Source organism: Mesoplodon mirus (assembly GCF_964341445.2).
Source record: "Mesoplodon mirus genome assembly, chromosome: 15".
Taxonomy (NCBI): domain Eukaryota; kingdom Metazoa; phylum Chordata; class Mammalia; order Artiodactyla; family Ziphiidae; genus Mesoplodon; species Mesoplodon mirus.
In genome coordinates this window covers 44,330,955-44,356,843 of record NC_138991.1, presented here as the reverse complement: position 1 = coordinate 44,356,843, position 25,889 = coordinate 44,330,955, and the positions used below count along the sequence as shown (strand labels likewise).

At 41.7% G+C, this 25,889-nt stretch overlaps 1 protein-coding gene across 2 annotated transcripts in view; it reads right to left on the bottom strand.

Moving 5' to 3' along the window:
- Positions 1 to 25,889, bottom strand: part of XPO6 (exportin 6) — a 108,887-nt gene that overhangs the window by 66,175 nt on the left and 16,823 nt on the right. For both annotated transcript variants that reach the window (XM_082600494.1, XM_082600493.1), the window contains exons 2-4: positions 7,165 to 7,255; positions 4,061 to 4,173; positions 3,081 to 3,278 (exon numbers count right to left, since the gene is read on the bottom strand). In XM_082600494.1, the coding sequence (XP_082456620.1) occupies positions 3,081 to 3,278; positions 4,061 to 4,173; positions 7,165 to 7,255 (402 nt within the window). The remainder of the gene's footprint in view (positions 1 to 3,080; positions 3,279 to 4,060; positions 4,174 to 7,164; positions 7,256 to 25,889) is intronic.

The window sequence follows — 25,889 nt, the reverse complement described above, 5'->3', positions numbered from 1 at the left end:
AGCCAATGAGAGAAGAAACATCAAAATTCTTTCTATGCTTCTTTTCGATGCTTGCCCTTTAAGTATCTGGCCCCAGGCACAATGTGACCAGAAGTCCAGCTCAGCAGATTCCAGGACTCTGAAGAACAGACTCTAGAAAGGTGTGATGTACGTGCTAGTGCAGGCGGAGAGGGAAGGTGGGGAGAACAGGGGTCGGTTCTGACTTCAACACTTCCTTCTCCAATGGCCTAGAAAGACTATAACCAACACACAGAATTGCAGATATCTTTCTGGGGCCCCAAATCAACTCCTCTTTGCCTGGTATGGCGGTCATCATAATTATGGCATAAACTGCACAGATGCCCCAGGCCAAATGTTACAGAATTTTAAAAAAAAAAAAGGCTATGCACCTCAGACTACAGGCCATAATGGAACTAAGCCAAAAAAAACCTTTCAGATGGTTTAATCAACAGATCATATAATTGTGAAGTTGATTCCAGAACCAGTTTGGTCTTGTTTACCAATGCCTAAAGAAAAGATTTTATTATCATTATCAGAAATGTCAGCAATTTAGCACCAATCATTCTTGACATGGCTTTCATGCCACTGACTGGTTCTCATGCATGAATAAGAAGCGGGGAATAATACAACTGGAAAGAATTTTAAAGATCACTTAGTCCAATCCTCTCACTGTACACAGAAGGAAATGGAGGCTCACATAGGAGTTACTAAAATCAAGGTGATGTGTGACAAAAATGGACACAGACCCCAAACCCACTGCCTCCCAGTCCCGAGCCCCTTCCACTATGGGGTGTTTCAAAGTCATGAAGGCAGCATGGGGTGAAAGGAGTCATTTCTGAAGGGTGGAAAGCGGGAGGTGGTGGGCAAGAGAGGAAGACAGCTACCCTTTTGAAATCTCCATGAGCACCTCACCTAAAAATGCTCTTCCAAATTCTCATTTATCATCATTAATCATACTTCATGGGCAGACAAGAAATGTCTGCTTTTCATCGAAGGAAATGATCCCAGCTGGGCGAAAACATGGTTTCTCCTCACTGTTGCCGACAGGACTCGGCTCTCTGTCTGGCTCACATCCCACTGCTGCTTCACACAAGACACACCACGACCAACCCAGGATGGAATCCACTCAGACCCCCCCACCTTCCTGGTTCTTTCCATCTCCATGGACTTCCTGGCTCCCTCTTAGAGAGCCATGGAGACTTACCACAACTGCTTTTCAACGTGGAGTGAAAGCAAGCGTGTCAGAGAGAGCCAGCAAAGCCTCTAGCCTCCTAACCCACCACTCCAGGTTCCCCGCCTCCTTGCCATTCCTCAGGTTCTTTGCACTGTTATTCCCTCTGCCTACAACACTGTTCCCCTGGAAGCCCACATGGATCACTCCATCACTTCCACTCAGTTTCCGCTCAAGAGTATGCTTCTCAGAAAAAGCTTCCATGATCATCCTATCTAAATAACACCCCTGATATTCCCTCCTCCTCACCCTAGGTTTAGTTTTCTCACAATACTTATACCTACCTGAAAGAATTTATTTGCTTATTGTTTACTGATGCCTCCCCCTTGGGATTATAAGCTCCATGAAGGCAGCTATTTGTTCATTACTATATCCCCCCACGTACCTATAGTTATTAGTACATGGCTGGTATTCAACAAATAGTTTATGGAATAAATGCATGAACGTCCTTTACAATATCAATTCAATAAATCTCTAGATAAATGAATCACCATACAAAACAAAATAATATTGAATGAAGAATTTCTGTGCCACCTTGAGAGGCAATCCAAACAAAGCAATATGGATGCTAAAATTTTTAAATTGGTGCATCATTCGAATGGTTTGCAGGGAGAGCAAGCAGAACATTAGAAAATGGAATTGTTCCAGAAGATTCTGCCATCACTAAGACTATAACCAATTTTCAAAGAACTTTATTTCTATAATCTGTACATAATACCCATTTCCTCCATACCCAAGCCTGTCTCGATAATATAAACGATTCCAACTTTATCACAGGAGTCAAATGAACAAAAGCATCACCCTCTTGGCTTTTAGGTCCCACCTATTCCCTGATGACTTCCAAATCCTGAACCCCACATCCACATTTCCTAATGTCTCACTAGACGTGCACAGAAGGAACACGCAAATCTTAAACGCATTTTCTGCCAAACTGAATTCACCATCTTCTACCCAAACCCATTTCCTCAGATGGCCTAGAAAATCTGCCATCTGAGCCAGGAACTTGGAAGGCATTCTAGCTTCCTCCTTCCCTCCTCCCTACAACCTAGTCCCTGCCCAAAGCCTCCTCCGTGCCTCGCTGCTGTCCAGCAGGTAAGCCCCGGCTTGGCTCAGGCCCCTCGGCTCACTCAGACTTCTCCAGCAGCAGCCTTCCAGGCCTCCTTCACTCCGGCCTCACCCCTCTGCAATCCAGACTCCACACTGCTGCTAAAGTCGTCACTCCAACATAAACATGCGGCCACGTTGTCTCCCTTCTCCAAACTTTTCATTAGGTCTCGAGTAAGGACTATGAATTAAACACTGATGCCCCCTGCAAACGCAAAGCCCTCTCTGCTCTGGCCCTGTCCATCAGCCTAGCCTCTCACTCTACCACTCAAGCCACCACCTCGCATCTCATCACCAGCAACACTGAAAACACCTCAGCTCCTTGAGTCTAAGTGCCGTGTCCTCACTGCACTCGGCACAATACTCCACTACAGTCATTAACATATTGTTGGGTAATTATTATTTCCATCGCTTTCTCCCCACTAAACTATAACTATCGAAGGCCTCATCCTGGCACCCAACACCTGGCACGGTACCTAACAGGCTTTCAAATACTCGCTGGACAAAAATTTCACAAGAGATTAACAAAGTGATTGGGGTTCCCATTCCCCACCTTCTCCACTGCACCAAGGTACAACATGTCTCAGGAACACAAGGTTAAGTGAATGAGATAATCCACCCCACAATGACCTCACCACTGCAGTTCCAAAATGCTCATCTTAAAAATCCTCTTCAAGACAAGAAAATAATCACTTCTTCAAACAAATTATTTACAAGATAAAGTTTCCGTAGGTTATCTCCTTACCTGTAAAATGTTAGTAAAAAAGTCATGGTAGAACATGGGCCAATCTTGACGGCCAATGTCAACAATCACTTTGCAGAGCTTGTTCCGGATGAAGTAAGGTAAGGTTTTGTGGTGAGCCAAGAGGAGTTTGGGCAGGCAGCTACGGATTTCCATCTTATCCTGAGATGGGACCCCAAGCCACATTTTATTGATCAGATTCTGAAAAACAAGTATACATCTTGTAAGTTAACAATCTATACACAAAACAAACTGGTTTTCATCCAACAGTAGCTATCTCCCTCAAACAAGAAACTCTGCTTTTAAACAAAGGTTTGGAGCAATTTGGCAATGAGAATAATAAAATATTCAAATTTTATGATACAATAATCCCATTCCTAGGAACATAATTTAACAGCTACATAATTTAACAGAAACAAAAAGGTGTAGGTGCAAAAACTTTCTATAACACCACTGTCTCCACCAAAAAATAATGACAGAAACAACTTTAATGTAAGAATAGGAGAATGGCTTGGTGAATAATGGTACAACCACTTATAGGAATATAATATAAAGGTAAGTGGGGGGAAAAAACAGAATGCAAAATGAAATGAGCAATATGATTATAATTAGGTTTTTTGAAAAAAAGTGTACACAGGAAGAGAGTTGAAATGAATGAAGATTTTTAATGGGTACCATCCCTCCTCCCAACTGTTTTTCTTTAATCATCTTTCTCTTTTAAATGATAACATGGAAGGAAAAGTTAGATGTTACCACAAAAGACCTCCCGACCTCACCTATCTTACCTTTTGGTGCTGAAGATGGAAAGGCGCCCTGGAAAACCTGACATCTTGACAAAGGCAGTATGTGGGAAGAAGCCCTTGAGCTGAGTTACCACTATTTCCCAGCCATGTACACATCAAAACTAAAGTCTAGTGCCAATAACAAGGCAATGTGACTAAAAAATACTCTTCAGAATAGTATAAAAGTATCTGACAACTTACCTCAAAAACCGTTAAACTGTACATCATTACATAGTCATTCCTAGTGCTGGAGAGAAAATACAGGCAGAATCTCCAGGCTCCTATTTGCTGAGCAAAGTTATTAAGAAGTTCCTCTGGAAAAGTTAAATAGCAACAAGAGAAGGCTATGAAAATACACAAAATTAACATAAGGCTAGCTGTCTTACTATTTTTTTTAAACACACCTCTCCCACATAATGTAATGACGTCAAAACCAACTACAAAATCCAGCTGATTCTTCAAGATAGAAAGGACAAAGCATACAATATTTTTCTGACTCTGAGGTGACCGTGAACACTGACACCTAAATAACAATAACCTAGCTATGGACACCTTTTTTTTTATGGGCACTTTTTTAGGCAGAGAAACTTTCACTGCTGAAATTCTTAACCTAATGTGTAGATGGACAGATATAAGAGTATCATTTTTACCTTACAAACGATGGCCAATTGGTAACTTACTTCCTCTGGGGTACAGCTATAGGTTATCTCCTCACCACTCACTCAACACTGTTCTTACACACTTATACACACACACACACACACACGCGCGCACACAAATGATGGCCAGAAAAGCAGGAAAAGAAAAAATTAAGACTAATCTTATAAATAAAGGATTGAAAAAAATGCAAGAGAATTCAAGATGGCTAACTCCCTTCATCTGAGTTGGTTTTATTTTAAAATATCACCCAGGAGTCGGCAAACAAGAGCGGCAGTCATGGGAGTTGCCAGGAACCACCCTGGGCACCTCAAATCAGTTAGAAGTGGCTTTCTTCCTCCTGAGGCTGCTGGACAGACAGCAAGCATTAAGAGTCTATCGCCATGTTTCTGGACATGCTGCCCCTTAGTCACCTTGACCTGCTGTGCTGGTCATAAAATATAACACGGAGTGGGTAAAAATACAAAGGCAACAACCCTGAGAGATTCTAGGAAGCCCTTGGAAAAGCAGCAAGCACTGCAGCCCGTTCTAACCCTAAAGTCACTGCTCTGCCAGAGCCCTACAACTCAGGCTAAGTGCACCAAGGCAGTCTCATTATAAATCCCATAAAGGAAGCTGATGGTGTGTTCTTGTAATTAAGCAAAAGTTTCTATGACTCCCAGAGGTGAAGTCCAACCAGAGAGTGATCTCTGGCTGGAAATGAGGAACTCTGGACTCTGTTCTAGGCTTTGCCACTAATTCACTGAGTCTGATCCCAAGCAAATCACTGCTCCTCTTTGATGCTTCAGCCTTCTCCACTTTTAAAAATGACCAAACTGTCTCTTGAGGCTCCCTGCTAACAGCTCTATCTCTAGAGCACTAATAACACACTTTTGGTGGAGGATGGGTGGAGCCCCTATAATAAAAGGTCTCCCTCCTTTCTCCCACCTAGCTAGGAAAGACTTTGGTTTATCCTAAGACATCAAAAAAGAAGCAAGAAGTGGTTCCAGCCCACACACTCAAATAAAGCTATGGAGACTAGGTACAAAAAGAACTAAGACATGCCTACTACCGAACCCCCGGATTCCCCTTAGCCGGCATTTAAATTAGACTTTTGTAGCATCTGGTTATTTAAAACTATTTAAAAATCAGATTAGAATAAAAATATGTTAAAAAGCTTCCACTTTTAATTCATGAACGCTGAGGTGAACAACATTAGCTTTGCAATCCAAAACTTAAGAGAAAAACCAAAAGCATATCAATTATAAGCTTAAAACAGGACTACGGAGAAATTAGATACAAGGGAAAGATCCTTCACCTCCTTTGGTAAAAATCACCACTGATACTTTTACTATGAGGTACTTTGGTAGCATAAAACTAACAAGGGGCTCACTCTGGGGGCAAGAGGTGGGTCAGCCCAACTGAGCAATAAGAGAAAACCTAGGGAAGCAAGCAGAGGGGATCTTCTAAGCCAGATGCCTGATCATCTACTGGGCTCAGCGTCCGTCAGTATCCCCTGTTCATAAACTCTCTGGTTCCCTACAGCACAGTCTCTCAGAAAAGAAGGCATATACAGGGCAGGCCCACAAGAGACCACCACATTTAAAATTAAGAGATAAGAAGCTACATCCACCGGGAGCTGATGTGATACTCAAAGGATGCAAGGGAAAATGGGCTGCAGCCAAAGGTTTACTGGCCACCTGAAAATCCAAACGCTAATCAAGCTTTGGACCAAGGGCAGAAGTCAGCCATAACACTGAGCTGGCTAACATGACTTAGAGAAGCCATGTGGGACAGAGAAATGGCTCTGCAGAGACCTGGAGACACAGAAAAAGGCCTCCAAGGAAGTGAAAGCAATGAAGGTCAGTACAGAGCAGCCAGACACACAGGGGAAAGCCTCAAGGCTTGGATCAAGAAAAACATTTTTCATCTTCAAGTTCAGGGTTTAAGTGAGGACTCAGAGAGAGAAAAAGATTACTCTAGGACTTCAGTGCAACATGTCCCTGAAGCAGAGATCTCACAACTTAAATAAACCTTCTAGTTTACAGTATGCTTTAATGAATATTGTGCATGTCAGTGAGTATAAAATTCAAAAAGAGGTCCTAGAAGGTGCCAAGGTTCCCAGAAGACCTGAAATTACACCTACTACACCTACATCTCTCTGTTGTTTGAAGCCTTTATTCAACAAAACTTGCAGAATGAGAGCGATAACAGTGGCAATAAGGAAAAAGCAAGAAGGCCCCAAAGGTTACACCCGTTAAAGGATCTCTGGGCACTAGATGAGGTTCAGGATAGACTTCTACATACCAAAAACATGTTTGTTTTAATGCTTTCATGAGTTTTTTCTTTAAATTAAGTCACAGACTTCTTATAAAAGTTTAACATTGCTAAAATTAAGAGCAAAGCAGGGGGAGGGGTTTCCACACATGGTCAAAGCAAAGAAAATCTATCACTATGGATTATAGTGGGCTCTGCCGACTACAGCCCTTGCAGCTAGGTTTGTAGACCTCACCAGCCACCAACCAGCAGGACTGGAGCAAAAAGAGCCAGAATTCAAGGGGAAACATGCAGGCTTGACCAGGCTGCCAACATCAAGGCTACCAACTCCTTCCTCCCCACTGGGGCCTTTTTGTTATAAACGACTCTTTACTACTCAACATTTCACTTACCTATCTCACGTTTTCTTTCATTGGTTGTACAGTCGTGGAAAAATTCTGTCATCAGACTTTCCAGTGCCCTGAGAGAGGCTTCTTCAGATGCCTAACAAAAAAATTTGAAAAAAACAAACAAAAAAATCAGTAGCTGTATTTTCAGTTCTACTGTTCCTCAGTTCCTTCCAGGTCACATTCAACAGCCATAGTAATTTACTTCCTCAAAACATCTTGGTTCAACATTCTTCAAATACATGATATAAGCCAGAAAAACTGCAAGGAATTTCCCAGCTGACTCAAAACCCAAAGTTTTAGTATACTCTATAAATTCATGCTACTGTGCTATCAATTTTCAATTATTTATGCTAAGGAAAAGAGAGCAAATAATATAAAATTTAATTCTGGAAACATATTGAAAGCAAATTAACAGCCTCTGGCCCTGACTGAATAGGCAGAGTGAAGAGATTCAGAAAGGTTAGGGTGCCTTATAGACTATCTGTCAACGTTATTTGGCCCATGTCTGAATAGTTAGCCATATTCTAATTCAGAGCAACTGTAGTCAAACTGCTGCATGGATTCCTGGGGTTTTCTGAAGCGACTTCAGGAGCCAAACCTCCACTCAACTCTCAATCTCACACGAGCAGCCAACAGAGATTAAGGTGCAGCTAAGAGCCAGGCAGAGCAAGGACTCAAAATGAGACAGTACCTCCCAACCTCAGACCCACAGAGAGCCAGACTCTCAGCAGAACCACTCAGGCGGAGAATAAGAGAGGGACCCTAAGCCCCCTAAGGCTCATCGTCTCCCTTTTCCATACGGAGCGCCAAACCCACTTCCCCTTCTCTCACTGAAGGAGGGGACATCAGGTGCAGCGATGAACTTGAGTCAACACTCCTTCACATAACCAGTCTGCAACAAGGTGAGCATTTGCAGACCCCTTTTGAATCCTCACTGGCAATAATCTACCTAGAGATGATCAGGAGCCAAGAGCAGTTTTGATTTCTTAATTATCTCCTAATTTCCTGCTTCCCATCCACCTTCCCTATATCCTCTCCACTGCCCCTAGAGTGAGAGCTGACTATTAAAACTGTATTTTAAAACAAGCCCACAGGGACTTCCCTGGTGGTACAGTGGTTAAGAATCCGCCTGCCAATGCAGGGGACATGGGCTCAATCCCTGGTCCGGGAAGATCTCACATGTCGTGGAGCAACTAAGCCCATGCACCACAACTTCTGAGCCTGAGCTCTAGAGCCCATGTGCCACAACTACTGAAGTCCACATGCCTAGAGCCCGTGCGCTGCAACAAGAGAAGCCACTGCAATGAGAAGCCCGCACACTGCAACGAAGAGTAGCCCTCCGCTGGCCGCAACTAGAGAAAGCACGTGCACTGCAACAAAGACCCAATACAGCCGAAAATAAATTTATTTATTTAAAAAATAAATTAAAAGTAAATAAATAAATAAAATAAGCCCACACTCAAATCTATCATGTATCAAGCTGTAATATTACCAGGGGCCTCCACTTGGTAATGGGCTTTTGAGGACACTGAGGAACTTGGGCCATCTCTGTGCATCAACGAGCAGTTCTTAGGACTGGCACTAATTACAGAGGCTGAATCAGGCTTGCACCAGCCCACCTACATCAACCAGCACATGTTAGCACACTAGACAGCACACGGGGGGCCACGTTCAAGCAGTGCCAGGCACGGCTGTCGCTCCCATGCTGCAGTCATGGTGACAGCTGTGCAATGACAGCTGAACTCTGACATGTTGAGTGATGAATTATTGTTTAATAGTTCTAGCACTTGTGAGTTTGAGGGACTTTTTTTCTTTTTTTTTTTTAATCTAATTTTATTTATTTATTTTTGGCTGTGTTGGGTCTTCATTGCTGCGCGCGGGCTTTCTCTAGTTGCGGCGAGCGGGGTCTACTTTTTTTTAAATTTTTTAAATTAATTTATTTATTTTGGCTGCATTGGGTCTTCGTTGCTGCGCGTGGGCTTTTTTCTAGTTGCGGCGAGCGGGGCTACTCTTCGTTGCAATGCACGGGCTTCTCATTGCAGTGGCTTCTCTTGTTGTGGAGCATGGGCTCTAGGTGCATGGGCTTCAGTAGTTGTGGCACATGGGCTCAGTAGTTGTGGCTCGCGGGCTCTAGAGCACAGGCTCAGTAGTTGTGGTGCACGGGCTTAGTTACTCTGCGGCATGTGGAATCTTCCCGGACCAGGGCTCGAACCCGTGTCCCCTGCATTGACAGGCGGATTCTTAACCACTGCACCACCAAGGAAGTCATGAGGGACTTTCTGGTATGAATTTTATGATAAATATTAGCCCTCTGCTCTTTTTTCAAACCAATATATCAGTTCAACTAAAAAATACCCTTGGATTGCAAGTTAAGCTTTTTAATGCAGAAATAACCGGAATGTGGAACAAAAATAAGACTGCAATCCTCTTTAACCTGTTTCAAGTTTTTGTGTTGATCAAAACAGCCTCACTGTTCTCAGTGACAGATTTTCTAAGTGTTATAAATTCATATTTCAAAATGAATTTGTATAAATAAAAGAATGCTTCGGTCTGCTTCATGAATCAACTTGGTGTACCATTTCATTTGAAAAAACAATTTTTAAAAATGTCTGTGGGAAGATTTAAAAGACTCAAAGGAAAATCTCCTATGTTAAAGTAACTTATTGGCAAAGAAATAAACATAAATCAAGACATATTTCTTGAACCAAAATCAGCTATTTAGTCAAAATAAATCGATAGTTTTTCTGGAGCTAAAATAGGTTCCTGAACACTAAAGATACATCTTCAAGTCACACCTGCTACAAAACTTATTCTCTTTTCTTTTTTTGGCCGGGACACGCAGCATGTGGGATACTTAGTTCCCTGACCAGGGATCGAACCCAAGGCCCCTGCAGTGGAAGCGTGGAGTCTTAATCACTGGACCGCCAGGGAAGTAAGTCTCTCCACAACTTATTCTTTCAATGAATCATTTTAGAGTAGATCCTGGAAAAAACCTGAGCTTATCACATTCAGGCAATCAACTGTCACGGTTTATTTCATATGGGTTCTTGAGGCAGAAGTTTGTGAACTTGACAATTACCGGCCATACATCAAAGGCTGCTGAAAGCAAGTCTCTGACTCCCCAGAGAATCCAACCCTATCTCCATTCCGGGTCCCATCAACGCCCCCCCTCCCAGCTCCAACCCAAGCTAACATTCCCACAAAGTGGAAAGACAAAATTATCCACAAAAATCACAGGATGATAGTCTCACCTGATTTCGTAAATGATGGTTATACGAAAAAGGAAACTCTAAAACCTAATAATCCAGTGGCGCACCAGGTGTTTCTCAGCAAGAACAAATAACGTGCTGTTTGCATTTTCAATCATTTCGCTAACTGCAACAGGAATACCTACCCCATGGGGTGTTAGGAGGATCAAATGAAATGCTCCATGTAAAGTTGGTATGTAACCTCCAAGAGGTTATCTAATTCACAGTTATGGCTGTTATCATTTTTATTTGGTCTCAGATACCAAATGAAAACAGACCAAAGCAAAACAACAAAAGTGGTCAGGCCTACTTTGAAACTGGAGATTCATGCCTTCAGGCTTAAGGGCTTTGTCCCAAACATTATCTAGTGGGGCTTTTTTCTAACTGGATTTCAAAACAAAACTATCTTGAGGAGAAGAAAAGAAGGTTAAGACTTTGCCAGGATCATACAATCAGAACAGAGCTATAAAGACATAAAGGATATGTTCAAGACCTGCAAATGGTTGAAGGATATAGGAGAATTAGCCCCATTTGGCAAGAAGGCCACTGGACCCTTTGCTAGCTGTTTTAAGCAGATGGTGGAGCCAGAATTCAGACGGCAGTGGGTTAAGAAATTAGTGGCCTACTGAAGCCCGCGTGCCTAGAGCCCATGCTCCACAACAAGAGAAGCCACTGCAATGAGAAGCCCGTGCACCCCAACAAAGAGTAGCCCCCACTCGCCGCAGCTAGAGAAAGCCCATGCACAGCAACGAAGACCAAAAATAAATTTATAAATAAATTTATAAAAAAAAAAATGAGTGGCAAATAAGTATCAATACATGGGAATATTCCATACAGACTGCACTTTCAAGTTATAAAAGGACATTTTTTTTTAAAAGTGTCATGGTGTGGTAGGAAGAGAAGTTTCAATTCAATTCCCAAAGGCTATTCAAACAATGCTCTGATTAACTGATGAACAACATTCAGGATTCAGAAACACCCGACTGCTTCCCATCTTGGACTTGGGATTTAAGACCCAGATCTTGCAGAACTAAAAGACAAGGTTAGCTTAAAACCAAGCAAGACACATTCACACACAAAAAAAATTTCAGTTACATGGCAGACATAAAATGTAAGCAGTAAAACAATAAAACTTCTAGAAGATAATACAGATCATCCTCATGACCCTGGGGTAGGGAAAAAATTCTTGGAAACACTAAACATAAAGGAAAAGATTGATAAATCGGAATATTCATCAGATGGCACAATGAAGAGAGTGTAAAAGAAAGCCATGATGGGGAAAGATATCACCAATATGGATAACAGAGAACTCCTATCAGAGTACAATATAACTTCTACAGATCAATAAGGAAAAGATAAATGACTCAATTTTTTCAACAGGCAAATAGTTATAAAAGAGGATATTCAAAAAGCCGATACATAAAGCAAGTGCTCAACCTCATTAGTCATCACAGAAATGTAAATTAAAAACAAGACAGTGCTACAAATCTACCAGAATGGCTAAAATTTAAAAGACAGTAACAAGTACTGGTGAGTATGCTGAGCAACTGGGACATGCACACACTGCGGCTGGTGGGACTTTAAAACTGGTATAACCACTTTGGAAAATGAACATATGCATACTTTATGACCCTGTAATTCTACTCCTTGACAATGTATCCAACAGAAATTTGGATATCCCACAAAACGTACACAGATATTCACAGCACCATTATTCATAATATCCAAAAAGTCTAAAGAACCCAAATGTACATCACCAGTGGAATGGACAAATAAGTTGTAGTTTATTCATCAGGAAGATATTATAAGACAACAAGAATGAATGAACAGGTACTTCTGTGGTGGCACAGTGGTTAAGAATCCGCCTGCCAATGTAGGGGACACGGGTTCGAGTCCTGGTCCAGGAAGATCCCACATGCTGCGGAGCAACTAAGCCCGTGCGCCACAACCACTGAGCCCACGTGCCGTGATTACGGAAGCCCGTGCGCCTAGAACCCACGCTCTGCAACCAGAGAAGCCACATCAATGAGAAGCCTGAGCACCGCAACAAAGAGTAGACCCCGCCCGCCGCAACTAGAGAAAGCCCGCACGCAGCAACGAAGACCCAACACAGCCAAAAATAAATACATTTTAAAAACAAAAAGAATGAATGAATATTGCTTCATACAACATGGATGAATTTCACAATGTTGAATTAAAGAGGCCAAAACACATCCTTCATTATTCATCTTATATTAATATATTTTTTAGAACAAGCAAAACAAATCCATGGTGTTATAATCAGAATAGTGGTTATTAACCTCTGTGGAGGAGGGATTCTGGGATGCTAGTAATATTCTGTTTTCTTGATCTGAAAGTTACATCAGGATGACTGTGCACTTTTCTGTAAGTACATATACACAATTTTTGAAACTTAATGTTATACTTATTTTTAACATTAAGGTTGGTATTTGCAGACTCTGATTTTAGAAACTGTGTTTTTCCTCTATTAGCACAATTATTAAGAGCAGTTGGGAGGTCTACAGGTGAAGTCTGAGCATGAGACTCCTGGATTCCTAGGAATCATCACCGATTTGTCTTCAAAGCTGCAAGGGTGACAACAAAAAGTATTATAGTCCCATAAGTCTATGCTTCCCCTGAGCTTACGTCAACAGCAAATTAAAATCCTTAGGATGATGAATTAAAAGTGGCTCAGAATATATACACTCTCGGAGACCTACGTGTATATCTAAAAAATCTTTTGTGTTCCAAAAAGAGTTAAAATCTGCCAAGTGGAGCTTTCAACTCTGCCTGCCTTGACTTTATCTGCATTTTTATTGCACTGCTCATGGTCCAGCAGTTCAAAGACTATACTATACGACTGACTCATTTATTAAGGAACTGCTAAGTCAACCAAGACTCACAATCACCTAATAACTTATAAGAAAAATTGGCAAGAAGGGCAAGGGCCACATAATTTGAAATCTTCCTTGACTTTTCCCTCAATACCACTTCTACCAGGCCCTAATCACCCCCTGCCTAGATTACTATAACTTCTTTTACCTGGTCCTCCTGATGTCAGCTTTCCCAATTCCAATCCAATCTGTACTTCATTACCAGATAAACACTCCTAAATATCCATTTTCTGCCTCAATTAGTCTAAACCTAGCTTTAAAGGGGCTTTAAATCTGGGCCAACTGAGACACTCAGCTATCCACTCAACAAATAAACTCAATATTCACTAAGTAACTGATGCTGCATTAGGTCCTTGAGATACCAGGATGAGTAAGACTGTCCTTGACTTCAAAGAACTGGAGATGGCATGGGGGGCGTGGGGGGGGGTGCGGGGAGAAGGGTAGAACCTATGAATAAAAACGTAGAATGTGATGGTCTACATCCTATAGTAATGACATATGTATAAATGGCTTTAGGAGCCTAAACAGAACTAACTCTGTCTGAGGGAGACAGGGAAAGCTTCACAGAGATGATAATATACGTTGGGATTTGAAGAATGCAGAGTTTACTAAGAAGAAAGAAGGAAAGCATGCCTGATTCACCATTACTCACCACAGGAAGCCATCACTCCACTCTGAATACTCATGGTCTCAGAACAAATGTCTATTCCCATCCTGCATTTGCTCCTGGGTCTGCAATTCATAATTCAACCTTCATGAAATTTCTTACAAAGTTTACAGTGCAGATCCCTTCCTTGTTTTCATCTTTTGTCTTTTCTTGTAATCGGTATCACAGAATTTTGCCCATGGCACTGTTCTCTGCTCATTTCGGAATGGCACAATGAAAGAGCACAGGCTCTGGTGTCAGGTTCCTTGGGTTCAAATCAGAATGCACCTTGGCCTAGTTATGTAACCTATTACTCTTTCTCCTCTTGTGCAAAACTGGGGATAAGAGAAACTAACACATGGGGTTGTTCTGAGGATTACATAAAATAATCTATGTAAAGCATGTAGTAAACCTAATGCCAGGAATAAAGTAAGAGTTGAAAGTAGTATCTGTAACTATTAATAATTCATAGATATTAGGCCTCTCTAACAGGACATAAACTGTCTGGAAAGAGATTCTGCCTAATGTTTGTATTTCCTGTAAAGTCCAGTATGGACTGGTATTCAAATATTTTACAGAACAAATTCAGGAGAGTAAAAGGAACAAGTAGACTGTTAGTATCAGTTTTATTTTCTCAGGAATAATGGTAATGCCTTCCGAATTCAAGATACATATGACTCTGTTTAAATTTCCCCCTTTAAAAGCTCTGATCATAATGACCTTTGCTCACAAGCACTCAATGAATACGTTTTGAAAACCAGGAGACTGCTAATAATTTATCTTAAAAGCACTGAGACTGATGATGGGTAATATGGTGCTTTGTTTGTTAAGACACCTAGATGACAGTTTTCTCAAATCCTGATTAAATCTGTAATGTTTTACCTAATTGCCTCTATAACACCCCTCTGTAACACATAAACTTTTTATAAAATAGATACTGGGAAAAAAATGACTCTTTTTTTAAAGAAGGTTTTTATCAAGCTTTTTGCCACTTTTGTCAGGAGCCACATTTCGTCTGTCCTTCAAGGAGGTGAATCACATGAGCCTTCCGTATTCAAGTTCATGCTTCCTTGATAGTAAACCTAAAAAAAGGACGGCGAGCATAGCAGAGTCCCAAGTCCAATACTCCTGTGGCATATCTAGAACAGTTTTACTACTCTGTTTACTTATATATAAAGAAGGTTTCTGAGAAAAGTGATTCTATACTAACTGCTGACCAAGGTTAAAAATAAAAAGTATGCAAAACATACCTGGTGTGTTACAACAGACGCCATTAGCAAAGAAATTCAATCTCATATAAACTCTGGGAGCTAACAGGATTACCATGGATGCCTAATCTCTCAAAAGAACACTCTCATTCTTCCCTATACCTTCACCACTGCAAAGAAAACAGACGAGGGAAAAAAATCTCTTTGGCCTTTAGGCCTGCATATAAGTAGAGATGAAATACTAAGCTTAAAATAACACACAATGGGAATCAATGTGGCATCTATCCATCCCCTCCTGCAGTCAGCTCAAAATGCTAAGAAGCGCACCAAGGAAGCCCCAGGCAGGAGAAGAATACACAGAACAAGTCTTCTTCCCACCTTTCCCATCGCTGCTCTTTGTGTCTCAACCTGCAGATACTGTCCTTTTAAAAAACAAACTAAACACACCATGATGAAGTAGAAATCTCACTTTATTTCTCTGAAAGCAAATTGGTAAAACCAGTTGAATCTTCAAAGTCTAACACTCAGAAGTGCAGTCACCCTGGGGGTGTTGAAAATGCTTCCACCAAAGACAGAGGGGAGACAAAGGGTACAGATACATAGTGAAGTAATTAACTCTAAAAGTTATATACCAGGCTTTCCTGGTGGCGCAGTGGTTAAGAATCCGCCTGCCAGGAAGGTTAAGCTGGGACAAAGTAAGAGAGTGGCATGGACATATATACACTACCAAATGTAAAACAGATAGTTGTGGAAAGCAACCGCATAGCACAGGGAGATCAGCTCAGTGCTTTGTGTCCACCTAGAGGGGTGGGATAGGGAGGGTGGGAAGGAGACTGAAGAGGGAAGAGATATGGGGTTATATGTATATGTACAGCTGATTCACTCTGTTATACAGCAGAAACTAACACACCATTGTAAAGCAATTATACTCCAATAAAGATGTTAAAAAAAAAAAAAAAGAATCCGCCTGCCAATGCAGGGGACACGGGTTCGAGCCCTGGTCAAGGAAGATCCCACATGCCACAGAGCAACTAAGCCCGTGCACCGCAACTACTGAGCCTGCGCTCTGGAGCCTGAGAGCCACAAGTACTGAGCCAGCGTGCTGCAACTACTGAAGCCCGCGCTCCTAGAGCCCATGCTCCGCAACAAGAGAAGCCACCACAATGAGAAGCCCGCACACTGCAACAAAGAGTAGCCCCCACTTGCCGCAATTAGAGAAAGCTCGCGCGCAACGAAGACAACAACAAAGACAACGAAGACACAACACAGCCAACAATAAAAATAAAATAAAAATTTTTTTAATTTAAAAATAAAAAAAATAAAAGTCATATACAAAAGTTGCAAGGAAAAAAAATATTTTCTACTGAAGGAAAGACATGGAGAGCTACACCATGTTCCGGGAAAGCAAGGCCGGGGCAGATGCACTTACCACAACTCTACGAACACATGACTGGAACTAACTACTAAAGTTATATGTGTGCCTCAAAAGGCTCCTGGTTGTCTCACCTACAGCTTATAAATCTGAACAATATTTGCCCTTTGAGAGTAACTATAGACATAACTTTGTATGATATCATCATGCAGATACTTAATATTTGATTAAAACATATACTGTGGCTGTATCTAAACATAACTCTAATCATTAAAAGGCATCTATCTGCTTTAGTCTAAAACTACTATAAAGTTGATCAACTACAAGACATTCCCGTCCCCCCCACCCCCAATATTTCTTGGGTTTGCAGAAAGTGCTCAGTCAGATTCTCCGTCCCTTCCATGACCAAAAGGATCTGTTTACTGCTGAGGACCAGGAGTTAGGGGCAGGATGACTGCCAGGCATCTGGGCCAGAAAGCCCAATGGGTCCCACTACGATAGTGAGAAAGCCAAAGCAGTATATTCTGTCCTATGGGGACCAATTAGAGGAAACATCTTGTACACAGAGGACAGTGTGTTTTATGCTGGGAAAAACCAATCCACCTACTACTAGACAAGCTATAATAACAAGAGGCACCAATTAGCTACGAATGGACAGGTGCACTGGTTTCAAAATTTTCCAGCAAATCTGAAGAAAACTACAGAGTCATGACAAATAACTGTCATTCCTGATTCTAGACTAGATCCTGTACTGGAGGGAAAAAATGCTATAAAGGACATACTGGGCCAACTGACAAAATTGGAATACAGATGGTAGATCAGATAAAAGTACTGAATCAATGTTAAATTAATTAAAGTTGACAACTGCACTATAGTTATGTAAGAGAATATCCCTATTAGGAAATATACTATCTAGGGGCAATGGACCGTGACATAGGCAACTTACTCTCAAACGGTTCAGAAAATATCGTGTGTGTGTGTGTATGTATGTACGTGCATAAATATACATAGAGAGGAAGTGCAAATAATAAAAGCAATCATGGCAAAATGTTAACAATAGGTGAGTTTGGGCTAAGAGTTTTAAGAGTGTTCTTGGTACTACTCCTTCTTTGCAAGATTTCTGTTCATTTGGAATTTTTCCAACTAAAAAGTTTTTTAAAATCTTATCTGTTGGATTAGTACCCTCCACCTTGCTCCTCACTGCTCCAAGCTAGCTGGTCAAAGAGGAAAGAAAAAGTGACAAAAGAGTACAATAAGAAGGAAAGGATTATTTTACTCCCTCAGATGCCAGATTTATTATCTCACACTGTTTCTGAAAAAGGATAATACATAGCCTAGACATTAAAAATCTTGCATCTGCTGGTTGGACAAGAACCACATCCCACTAAGAGCTAAAATACATATAACTTATACACTTATTTATTCATATTCTAGTCCAAAAGCTTTAATTAGACAGCCAAAAAAGCAAATGATAAAAATAGTTATTCTGCAAGAAACTGCCTAAAATAAATGTGTAATACAGCCAAGAACAGGCTCTCTTCACAATCCCATCTGCTTCTCTTTCCCAGGTACATATCCCAGGAGGATGAATGTTTACATCAGCATGCCTAGTCAAACTCAAAAGATACTTAGTGAGCACATTAACACAAGGCATGCTACCAAGAATTCCTAAAAGAGGACCACAGAATTTTGAGCGAAATAAACAAACCCCAGAGAACAGCAAGTCCAACCTCATTTTACAGATGAGGAAAATGAAGCTCAGAGTATCTTGCCCAAAGTCAGCCAGCTATTGGTCAAGTCACTGGGCAGGGCCACCAGAGTCCTTTCCCAGCGACGGCTCGGCCACCAGAGTCCTTTCCCAGCGACGACGGCTCCTCTACCCCTTAAAGAAGCCCAGAGGAGTTCTGCTCCAAGGGCTGTGGGAACGATGAATGAGCTGGCATTACCCTGCATTTGATGAAATCGGGAAATGAATGGGTGCAAGGTTGATGGACCACCACAAAAACACGCTGCAGGGCTTCCCTGGTGGTGCAGTGGTTAAGAATCTGCCTGTCAATGCAGGGGACAAAGGTTCAAGCCCTGGTCTGGAAAGATCCCACATGCCGCAGAGCAACTTAGCCTGTGTGCCACAACTACTGAGCCTGCGCTCTGGAGCCTGTGGGCCACAACTACTGAGCCAGCGTGCTGCAACTACTGAAGCCCATGCTCCTAGAACCCGTGCTCTGCAGCAAGAGAAGCCACCGCAATGAGAAGCCCACGCACCGCAAGGAAGAGTAGCCCCCGCTCGCTGCAACTAAAGAAAGCCCGCGTGCAGCAACAAAGACCCAACACAGCCAAAAATAAATAAATTTTTTTAAAATGCTGTAAATCTGAATCACAATTAACACTACAGCTCAAATGTAAATAATTTCATTTCACTGCTGTTACCACCTGCACCATTTAAGAGCAAGTCTCTTGTAAACCCATACCACCTTCCTCCTGAATTACTCCCAGAATGGCCTTTTAAATAACAGTTAAAATAACATGTTTGTAATTTTGGCAAAAATCTAAAGACTATATTACAGACTGTTGGAATCTGGGGGAGCATAATCACTTCCCTTCTCTCACCCTCCCTGGTTCTATCCATTGATATACAGTCTCAAGAGATCAAGTACAGGTCAAAGTCTAATGTCCTCCTCAGGATGGGTAAAGCTGCAACCCCTTTCTCGTTCACAGAGGAAGACAAGCTTCTCCTGAGAGGAAGCAAGTGAGAGGGCACAGGCACAAAGCTGGGCAGTGTTCTGATGCAGTGAGTGACCTTGCACCTAGTAGATACAGGCCTTAGTGCTGGGCTCCCCCCAGTGCAACCATCAAGAGATCAATCACTCTTGTGGGAAGGAAGAAATGCGAGGAGGGAGACGGGGCCCAGGAGACTGTGCTCCAGTACTGCTCCCACTTGGGGTACAGACGACAATCCCCTGAATGTGCACCAAAGCAGGAATGAGGGGACACAGAGAAGGTGCTCTTTACACGAGCAATGACAGAACTAACAGGCTGCATGGGAACCAATGCTACCACTGAGAGGTCCTCAGCCACAGCCTGGCAGAGAAAATACCGAGTGAGAGCCGGCCCCAGCTCCAGAATACAGCCTGCATAACTTTGGGCAAATCCTGCCAGCTCTTGGAGCATCCTTGGTACTAAATGCAATCAAGTGTGTGTACTGCGTGTTGATTATAAAGCACTATGTAAATGTTGGCTAATAGAGTAGTTCCTCTCTCACTACAAGTTTCTCTTAGCCCACCCTCGTTTGGATTTGCTTTTATAAAGGCAAAGTCTCCTAAGTTGTCATCAGCTTGTCCCTCTCAATACACCCAGCACCACCTTAATGCTGTAATTCTTAATTTATGATCAGTCACATTACTCTAAGGCTCTCCAAGTATCACTGCTGAATGCCAAAGGGTGCTTATGTATCCCACACAATGTAAACAACGATACCCACGAGAGCAGCTGCTGAAGGACCTTTGACGGTGCTACATTCTGCAGAAAGTGTGATGCTGCTACACAAGCAGAGATCTGCGTTCAGTAGGAAGTGACTCTTCCTGACTGGGGAGTTCTAGATGCTCCTCCCATCACCACAGATGACTACTAGTCACCAAGAAAGAAGACATCACATGCTCTGGTGAGAGCAACTCTCTCCACCAGGGACTGTCCTGGGTGCTGGGTTCTGCACAGCACTATCAGTCGATGCAATTTTCTTAAGTTTTACTTTCAATAGTATGCTTGGTAATCACAACTGTGATTTTTTAAAAGCTGTAACTTTTACAATATGGAAAGCTATCGTAATATTGAAACTATTCATGATTCTCTTCCTCCACCCCACTGAAGATTCACTGGGTTAGAAAGACAGAACAATGGCAGTTCTGGGGATGTTTTTTTAGGAGTGGGGGAAGTGGAGGTGGGAGGTGCACAGGAGAAAGGAAATGGATACTTAGCTCCTGTCCAACTGTCTGATCCTGCCAGGAATCCTGGCCTTGCTCACATCCCTGGATAATGAAGGGATGGCTCAAGAAGCAGCCTTCTATCAGCCTCCAAACCCCACACAACAAGCATAATTAGCTTGAGACGGGAGCACGTAACCGCCCTTCCTACAGTCCCCAACCGACCCTGCTAGAACATGGGGGAAAGGAGTGGAACAGAGGTAAAGATAAAGTGCTGCTTTTGAGTCCCACCTCCCAGCTCTGCTCCTTCACTCTGGGCAACAGCCCAAAGCCAAGGACTAGAAATTCCACACCACTCCACCTGAACGTGCCCTTCCACCATACAGCTGGCTGGGTACTCCCTATCCTGGGAATGCCTTAAAATGAATTGTCACAGCGTAACTGTGTGGGGTGTGGACTCTGGAGTCAGCCTCAGGTCTGTATCTGACCTCTAACTTTACCACTTACTCTGTGCATGACCTGGCACAAAGTACTTAACCTCTCTGAGCCTCAGTTCTTCACCTGCGAAGTGGATTTACAACAGCTCCCCACCAGGTAGCTGTGAGAAGTAAATGACATAACACACAAAAAACCCCTGGCACCTTTAACCATAAATGAGCAGAACTCTTTCACTATATATTTCACTGATGAGTAAGCTTTAAAAAAAGGAAGAAACCAAATAAACAAAAATCCCACATAAGTCAACTAAATGCTCAAAAAAATTCCAAGAATGCCACCGTCTTCACTTTCATTTTTTTTTTTTTTTTTTTTTTTTCTTTTTTTTGCTGTATGCGGGCCTCTCACTGTTGTGGCCTCTCCCGTTGTGGAGCACAGGCTCCGGATGCGCAGGCCCAGCGGCCACGGCTCACGGGCCCAGCCGCTCCGCGGCATATGGGATCCTCCCAGACCGGGGCACGAACCCGTATCCCCTGCATCGGCAGGCGGACTCTCAACCACTGCGCCACCAGGGAGGCCCCACTTTCATTTTTATAGCAATCAACCTACCAGTGCCACAAACAAAGAATAAAAGAACAGCACCATGGTCTTCCAGGCTTCTATTTGTGTTTGGGACAACACGGGTTGGAATTAGATCCATGATTCCAGCAGCAAAAGCTGTTTGGTCTTTTTTTTAGGAAAAAAAATATTACATAGAATCCCAGTACATAAAATAGACTCAATCAGAGACTGCTTAATTAATGCGGCTGAAGGAGGAGAACCCAAACGCCTATGCAGCATTTGGGACAGCTCCAAGAAAGTACCACATTAAAATTCCTCAGAATTAAAGCCCCTCCAAAAAAAAAAAAAAAAAAAGCCCTTCCAGCTTTGATTCAGGTTCTACCAAGTCTGGCAAGTTTTCTTCAGGTAATAAATGGTTGCTAAAAGACTGGTTTGCAAATTCTCCCTCAAGTAACTTTCAACTGCAAGCCTCTCACCGCCACCCAGGGTCTTTGCCACCTGACCATCAGGGGTGATCAAGTCACCCCATCACCTGGCCCTGACCTGCCCCTTGGACGTCACCATCCCCATGCTCCCTCTTTCAGTTTCCTCAACCACCCTGTGCCCCAGCCAGACCCAGCTTCTCCACATAACAGCTCCATGTCTTCACAGATGTCATTCCTGCTACCTAGGATGCACTTCTCTACCCAGAAAACTCCTACCTATGCATTAAGACTCCTTGAAAATGGCACTACCTCTGTGAAGCCTACTGAAGCTCCCCCAGCAGGGCCAGCCATTCTTTGTGGTCTTCCTAACATTACACTGAACACGGTGAACTGAAATGACCTCTTTCACTTTTCATACAACACTGGCAAGATCATAAACCAGTGCCACCACAATGGAAGACGATTTAGCAGTTATCTACAAATTTTAAATGCATAGACAACTTCACCCAGCGAGTATACTTATAGCAATTTTTTTTTCCTCCAAAAGTTTATGTGTGAAAGGACCTTCAAGTCAACACTGTTTGTAAAACAAAAGATTGGGAACAACCTAATTTTCCATCAAAGCAAGACTGGTTAAATAAGGTACATCCCTATCATGGAATACTATGCAACTGTGAAAAAGAGTGAGAACGCTCTATACACATAGGTATGTGGAACTACATCCAATACATTAAAATTTTTTAAAAGGCACGAAACAGTGTACCAGTATGTACAGTATGCTACCCATTAGTAGAGGTAGAGTAGGGAATGTGAAAATACACACACTTTTCTTTAAACTGGTAACGGTGATTGCCTCTAGAGAAGAAAATGGGGTTCTGGGGACAGGAGAAGGGAAAGAGGCTGACTTTTCTCTGTACACTCTACTGTATCATTTAAATTTTGTACAATGCTCACTTGTTTAAAAAAGAAAACAGAGAAAACAACTAGAGAAAAAAGAAATTTCCTGCTAATGTGTGGGTCTCTCCAGTAGCCTGGAGTGCACAGGCAGCGACTACTTGCTAGTCATCTCTGTTCCCAGGGTCTAACTAGCACACAGCAGGCACTTAATAAACACTTGTTACAGGAATTATTTTAACTCTTTCTCTTATACTAAGTGAAGCTATAAAGTACTTACTCAATGGTGATAACTTAAAAAACTAACATTTACTTAGCACTCAGTACATACCGGGCACTGTCCTAAGGACCTGACATCAACTCCTTTAATCCTCATAACAATCCCATTGCACAGATGAGGGAAATGAGGCCCAGAGAAATGAAGTAACTTGTCCCAGGTCACATACTTGGTTAAGTGGCAGAGCCAGGATTCAATCCCAGGCCCCAAACCCATGCTCTTAAACATGAGGTTATACTATTTTTCAGATACCTAGGAATGTATTAAAATTGCTAAACACTGAATGCATTCCTTACTTGCTGCAAAAATCCGTCCTTAACTGCTTAATCATAAGCAATGTTGAAATAAAATGAGTTAGGCCACTGCCTACTTGGGGACTGAGGTATCTCTAATCCAAGTTCTGATCACTGGCTTTGCTGATTCACAATGACCCCACCCCACTCTCATAGGTACCCGGCTCTGGGGAAATAACACACTGACTAATGAAAACAAGACATTGACTTGCCCACAGAATTTACCATGGAAGCTATACTTTGTTCCATAAATAAAATCCTCCATCTACACCAAGCATTCCATTTCAGTGGGTGCCTGATCAAACTCTGAAGGCCTTTGGAAAAACTACCTGAAAAATGAAAAACCACACAAACACACAAAACTTCCCCTACTACCAAGGACTTCCAATGAAGATGTCAAACACGAAAAAGACACCCCGGACCCTCTCTGGTTGTCCTCACGGTCCCCAACACCACTCTTACTCCTGAGCAAAAATCCGTACATTTCCTGAGGTTATTATACATTAGACACTGTCACAAATGTATTCATTCATTTTTAGGCTGGCTACTTTGTTGCTATTGTTGTTATTTTTTGACGACACAGAGGGAAGCACCTTACCTAAAATTCTCCAAATCATGCTGCTGCACAGGTTAACTTCTAGACGAGTTTCCTATATAGTCCCAGCCATGGAATGCGCTCTCATTTCACTGGCTTTCACTCTCCAAGCCCATATTCTTCCTATCTTTGTCCCTATTTTAGGTCCCCTCCTCCCCCAAGGCCTGTAGCCCTCTGTTCACCAACAACAACCGTAAACTAGGAATGGGACATCTTGACCAACTAAATATGCTGAATTCAAGACTGTTGCGGGGACTTCCCTGGAGGTCCAGTGGTTAAGACTTCGCCTTCCCATGCAGGGTGCGGGTTTGATCCCTGGTTGGGGACCTAAGAACCCACATGCCTCGTGGCCAAAAAAAAAAAAAAAAAAAAACACCAAAAAACATAAAATAGAAGCAACACTGTAACAAATTCAATAAAGACTTTAAAAATGGTCCACATCAAAAAAAAAATCTTTAAAAGAAAAAAAAAAAGACTGTTGCCACAGATGGACTGTCAATTTTCAAACTTTAATATTAATACATAGACTCAATTCAAATTTTATTTAATCTAATTCATCTTCTTTTCTGCTTTAAAAGATATTGAGATGCCATGTATTATATGATTCCATTTATATGAAACATCCAGAATAAGCATACCTATAGAGACAGAAAGCAGATTTGTGGTTGTCAGGTGCTAGGAAGAGGCAGAAATGGGGAGTGACTGCTCCTGGGTACTGGGTTTCCTCTAGAGTGATGAATCGCTCTAGAACTGGAGAGTGGGAGTAGTTGCATAACAGGGTGAATGTACTTTAATGTCACTAAACTGTACACTTTAAAGTGGTCAACTTTCTGTTATGTGTATTTAAAGAAACAATAAAAATCAACTTAAGACTATGGAAAAAAAAGTTAAAGGCACCATTTCTAATATATTACAGTAAGCGTAAAGGATACTTAAATAGTAACTAAAGTAAGCATAAGGGATCTGTCTCCTATAAACAAACAAAAATAAAATCTAACTTGGTAAAAACTTTTCCTACAAAAAAAAAAAGATATTGAGGAATAATGAAAAGCCATTTTTTTAATCTACTAATTTTACAACAATTTTCTTTAGACTACCCAATGCTAATGAGTATTTATCCATAGCTAGTGGAAGAATAAATTGGTATAAACTTTCTGGAAAATAGCTTACAACATACCTTAAAAATGTTTATACTAAATCTAAAACTATTTTAAAATAAAAGATCTATTAAAAAATTTTTTTTTCATACCCCCTTGGGCCCTTCTGGGAATCTAGCCTAAGGCAATTTTCTGAAATACAGAAAAAGCTTTTTGCAAAAACATTAATCACATATTATTTACAATGGCAAAAAATGGAACAATCTAACTGCCAAAGAATCATGCAATGTGATATTATAGAGCCACTGTAAATATTTATGAAGTATTTAATGATTTGGAAAACTACTTATACTATGTGAAATGGAAAAGGCAAAAGAAAAAAGTACATTTACAGTGTGATCTCAACCATATTTAAAAAGTAAATAGAAAAAAAGACTGGAAGGAAATAAAAACGTTATTAGAGGTTGAATCAGATGGGGGTAATTTCTTGTCTATTTTATACTATCAAATAGTCTACAGAGTTCAAAACACTTTTGACAATCAGGAAAAATAAGCAAAAATCAAAAAATGGCAGAGAAGACCTTGTGATCACATCAGTACCTACTTTAACTGCCAAGCAGTACTAGAAGGAAGAAGGTGCAGAAACTGAGCTAAATTACTGGAAGACTTGGCTACTGTGGTTTTGTTTTTGTTTTTGTCTTTAATAAATCCCTATGGGAGAAGAGTATACAGGAACTCCCTGTACTATTTTTGCAACTCTTCTGCAAGTCTAAAATAACTCAAAATAAGATGTTTAAATTGAATAAATAGGGACTTCCCTGGTGGTACAGTGGATAGGACTCCGTGCTCCCAATGCAGGGGGCCCA